We start from the raw sequence: 3,879 nt of genomic DNA on the forward strand, positions 1-3,879 counted from the left end.
CACACACACACACACACACACAAACACACACACACACATACACACACACGCTCTCTCACTCTCTCATACACACGCACACACACACAACACACACTCCCACCCCGCCCACCCCCACACACACACACATCAGCACTCACCCTCAGTGACAGTACGTGTCTGTCGGACAATGTCCACTCTCCCACCTTGACCCATGTAGGTCATCTGACACTCGTACTCCCCCAGGTCGGCTTGACCAGGGGCGTGCAGCACCAGGCTCAGGTGTGGGGGCTCAGTTAGGCTGCCGCTCACCTCCACTCTGTGGGGAACACAGATAGACAACAATAATTATAATAGTAATAATAACTGTAATAGCAATAGTAATAGTAATAATGGTAGTAATAGTAATAGTAATGCGGAAATAATAATGATGATAATGATAATAGTAATAGTAATAGTAGTGATAGTAATTGTGATACTACTACTACTACTACTACTACTACTACTACTACTACTACTACTACTACTACTACTACTACTACTACTACTACTACTACAAACAACAATAAAAACAACAGCAAGAAAAACAACAAAAACAACAACAACAGCAACAAAACGTATTATATTCTCATTCATATAGCACAAATACACGACCTACAGCATGCTCTGTGCGCCTTATAACCCAAGGAAATGTTGAAATATGAAAGATCTGTTCTCCGTCGTTGATCCTATTAGAATCCTCGAATCTATGAAGGTCATTGGCCTATACAGTAAAAAGTAATAACTAGTATTATTTTAGTTAAATATAAATTGCTGTTCTTTTAACGACGAACATTTCTACGGTACAATTTTATTATGAACTACTGTGAAGGCAATCAGTTTGTGTTTTGTGTCCTCATATGACCTCATGAAGTTTTGATCGCCTAAAAATCATACTAAACTAACCATATGTAAGATGGAATGCAGAGAGAGAGAGAGAGTTTACATTTTTAAAGGGGGGGGGGGGGGGGGGACGTGGAACCAAGATCAGTCACAGAAAATGAAGAACAAAAAAGTGGGGAATCCCCGATGTTTGAGAACAAGGAAAAGGCAACATGGAACCCGAGGAAGAGTCAGGGAGAATGATGAACAGGAAAATTTGAAAGGCAAGAAATAGGGAAAGGTGAAAGGTGTGGAACAGGTTTATTAGTGGCTTATACCTTGATCCAGGGTGGGAAAAAATAACAATAGCTTTTGATAAGAGCAAATTCTTGCCAACAGCAAGTTTTCTGCACTTTACAGTCTGTATTATTACCCAAGCAGAGCGGATAGCATCTGATACCTTATGGGAAGCATAGATAAACAAAGACACCGAAAAACTAACAGACTGACAAATACATACACCGAAAAACAAACAGATGGATAAAGAAATACACAAAAACAAACGGGCAGACACATATACAGAAAAAAAAGGTAGATAAAAAAAAGAACGAGGAAAAACAAACAGACACATGCATTGCATGCAAAAATCCTCGCTAAGGTCACTGACCTGTTGTCGTTCGGCACGGTGGTGACCCCTGACCCCGTGAGCGAGGAGTACTGGAACTCCGGGGAGCGGTGAGCCCGGGCTGCCCTTCTGTGACGTGACCGGCTACGGTGGTACCTGCTGTGGAGAGGTGGCTGACCCAGATTTGACTGATCTAGTTGCTGCTGACCCAGTTGCTGTTGACCTAGTTGTGACTGACCTAGTTGAGATTGACCCAGTTGAGATTGGCCTTGTTGTGACTGACCCAGTTGTGGTTGACCTTGTTGTTGTTGACCTTCCTGTTGCTGGTCACTAGGACTGGCCGGTTGCACGGATGCAAATGCTGGAGAAAGGACATGGGTTGAGTAAAGACATAACGTGAGCATCTTCATATCGACACCCGCTCAAAAGAAAAAAACGGTTCTTTTACCCTCCAGATGTCCACGGACCATAGTGTCGACAGCCAATTTAATCTGCGATAATTTTGGTTGCTATTTTGACTCATTTGTCCCTTTCTCTACTTTACCACAGATTCCAGCTCCTTCGCAAATGAGCTGTACTTTCCATTTACATTCTATTTTCATAAAAATGAATATGTTTATGGCCTTACCTTCCTTGGTTTGCCTTTTCCCAATAACTTAATATGGGGGAATCATTTAGCTTCCTTTGACACCACAGACATTTTGTCGACAACATTTGGAGGGTAAAAATCAGGAGGGAAAGTGTAGATCACCTATTCCTTCCTGCAGACTGTGGTATGTAATAATAATAATATTTTTTTTTAAAAAGCATTTGTATAGGGCTTGTCCCCACTCGAAAGCAGGCTCTATGCGCTTTACACTATATTGTTACCCCAGAAGGCCATAGAACACTTAGAAACATTCTCAGCTTCCCGGGAAGCATACAGTGCAAGCACCTGGTTAAGCGCAGAAACCCTTACAAAATGACAAGATCTTTCACTGTCGACATCACGGTACCCATTCGCGCCTGGGTGAAGTGGGGAGAATTCGTGTAAGAAGGTGTGTTCACACGATATCGTACTGATTTAACATTAATTGTAAAAAATTTCCCCTGCTTGAACGTCAGAAGTCTAACAGTCTAATGATTAGGGCACCGCACTCGTAGTCGTCAGATTACACCTTGACATTTAATGAAACTTAAATGTGGGTGGTTGGCGGGTGCTCTGGTGTGGTTTTCTTCTTCTTTCCAATCAAACATCTATCGTCCTCATCTCCCCTCCTTTTTTATATTTGTTACTCTCTTGTAACACCTCTAATTTTCTGGCGCTCATATGACCTGATGCAGTTGCGAGCGCTGCACGCGTAAAACCTCAACTAAAAAACTGAAACTCAAAATGTTAAAAAGTTATATTTCTCGAAACTAGGTACTGACGGGAGCAGAGAGAACTGAGTAAAGAAATGTGTCGACGGGGTTGTAAAGTACCCTCCTATATTTTTTAAGAAAAGAAGATTAAAAAGAAGAACAAATCTGACCCACCTTCTCCTCCGCCATAGCCTCCGAACTGTGAACTTCCCTGCTGGTTTACGGGCTGTCCATTCGACTTCCGGATGAGAATGGCCAGCACTGGTCCCCGGCCTCGGCTGCTAGACAGAGGACTACAGTTCAAGGTCAACTTGTCACTCTTCCCGGGGACGATGCGTTCAGGGATGCTGAAGAACTCTCCGGCACCTGGGGGGTTCGGGGTTAAGATAAGATAAGACAAGATAAGACAAGATAAGACAAGATAAGACAAGATAAGACAAGATAAGACAAGATAAGACAAGATAAGACAAGATAAGACAAGATAAGATAAGATATGTTAGGATAAGATAAGCGTTGAGGGGGTGTTGCTGCTCACTAGGAGTGGCCTAGAAAAGTCGGAATACCATCATCTTGAGCGACTTCGTCAGCTTGGAATTGGATGGGGCGCCTGCAGAAGTTCAAGACTTAGTGGGAGGAGCAAAAGGCTATGGAATCAACCATTGCTTGGAACCGTTTGCATCTACACACTTCGAGATGTGCTTCTTCAGGGGACGGAGCGCTTATGGGGATGCCCCTTGTGCAGTGATATCTGTCCTTCACACAAGTAAACAAGTAAACAAAAACTGGCCTGTTGCCCGGATGCAATAGCTGAGGAAAGGACATGGGTTGAGTACAGACATAATGTGAGCGTCTTCATATCGACACCCGCTCGAAAGAGAAAAAAAACGGTTCTTTTTCTCTCCAAATGTCCAAGGGTGGAGGGGGAGAGGGGTGGCGTGGGAGGGTGGTGGGAGAGACCGCAGGAGGGGGAGGTAGGGATCGGGGGAGGTGGGGGAAGGAGGTGGGAGGGTGATGGGTGAGGAGGGAAGGGGTCGGAAAAGAGTGGGAGGAAGGAAAGGGCGGGGGGGGGGTGTAGA

At 44.1% G+C, this 3,879-nt stretch overlaps 1 protein-coding gene across 1 annotated transcript in view; it reads right to left on the reverse strand.

Moving 5' to 3' along the window:
• Nucleotides 1-3,879, reverse strand: part of LOC101845242 — a gene marked incomplete in the record, with an annotated part of 32,778 nt that overhangs the window by 18,572 nt on the left and 10,327 nt on the right. Inside the window, 3 exon segments of the mRNA XM_035970016.1 lie at nt 138-295; nt 1,505-1,823; nt 2,978-3,169. Of these exon segments, the coding sequence (XP_035825909.1) occupies nt 138-295; nt 1,505-1,823; nt 2,978-3,169 (669 nt within the window).

This window comes from Aplysia californica, unplaced genomic scaffold (genome assembly GCF_000002075.1).
Source record: "Aplysia californica isolate F4 #8 unplaced genomic scaffold, AplCal3.0 scaffold00209, whole genome shotgun sequence".
In the NCBI taxonomy this organism is placed as follows: domain Eukaryota; kingdom Metazoa; phylum Mollusca; class Gastropoda; order Aplysiida; family Aplysiidae; genus Aplysia; species Aplysia californica.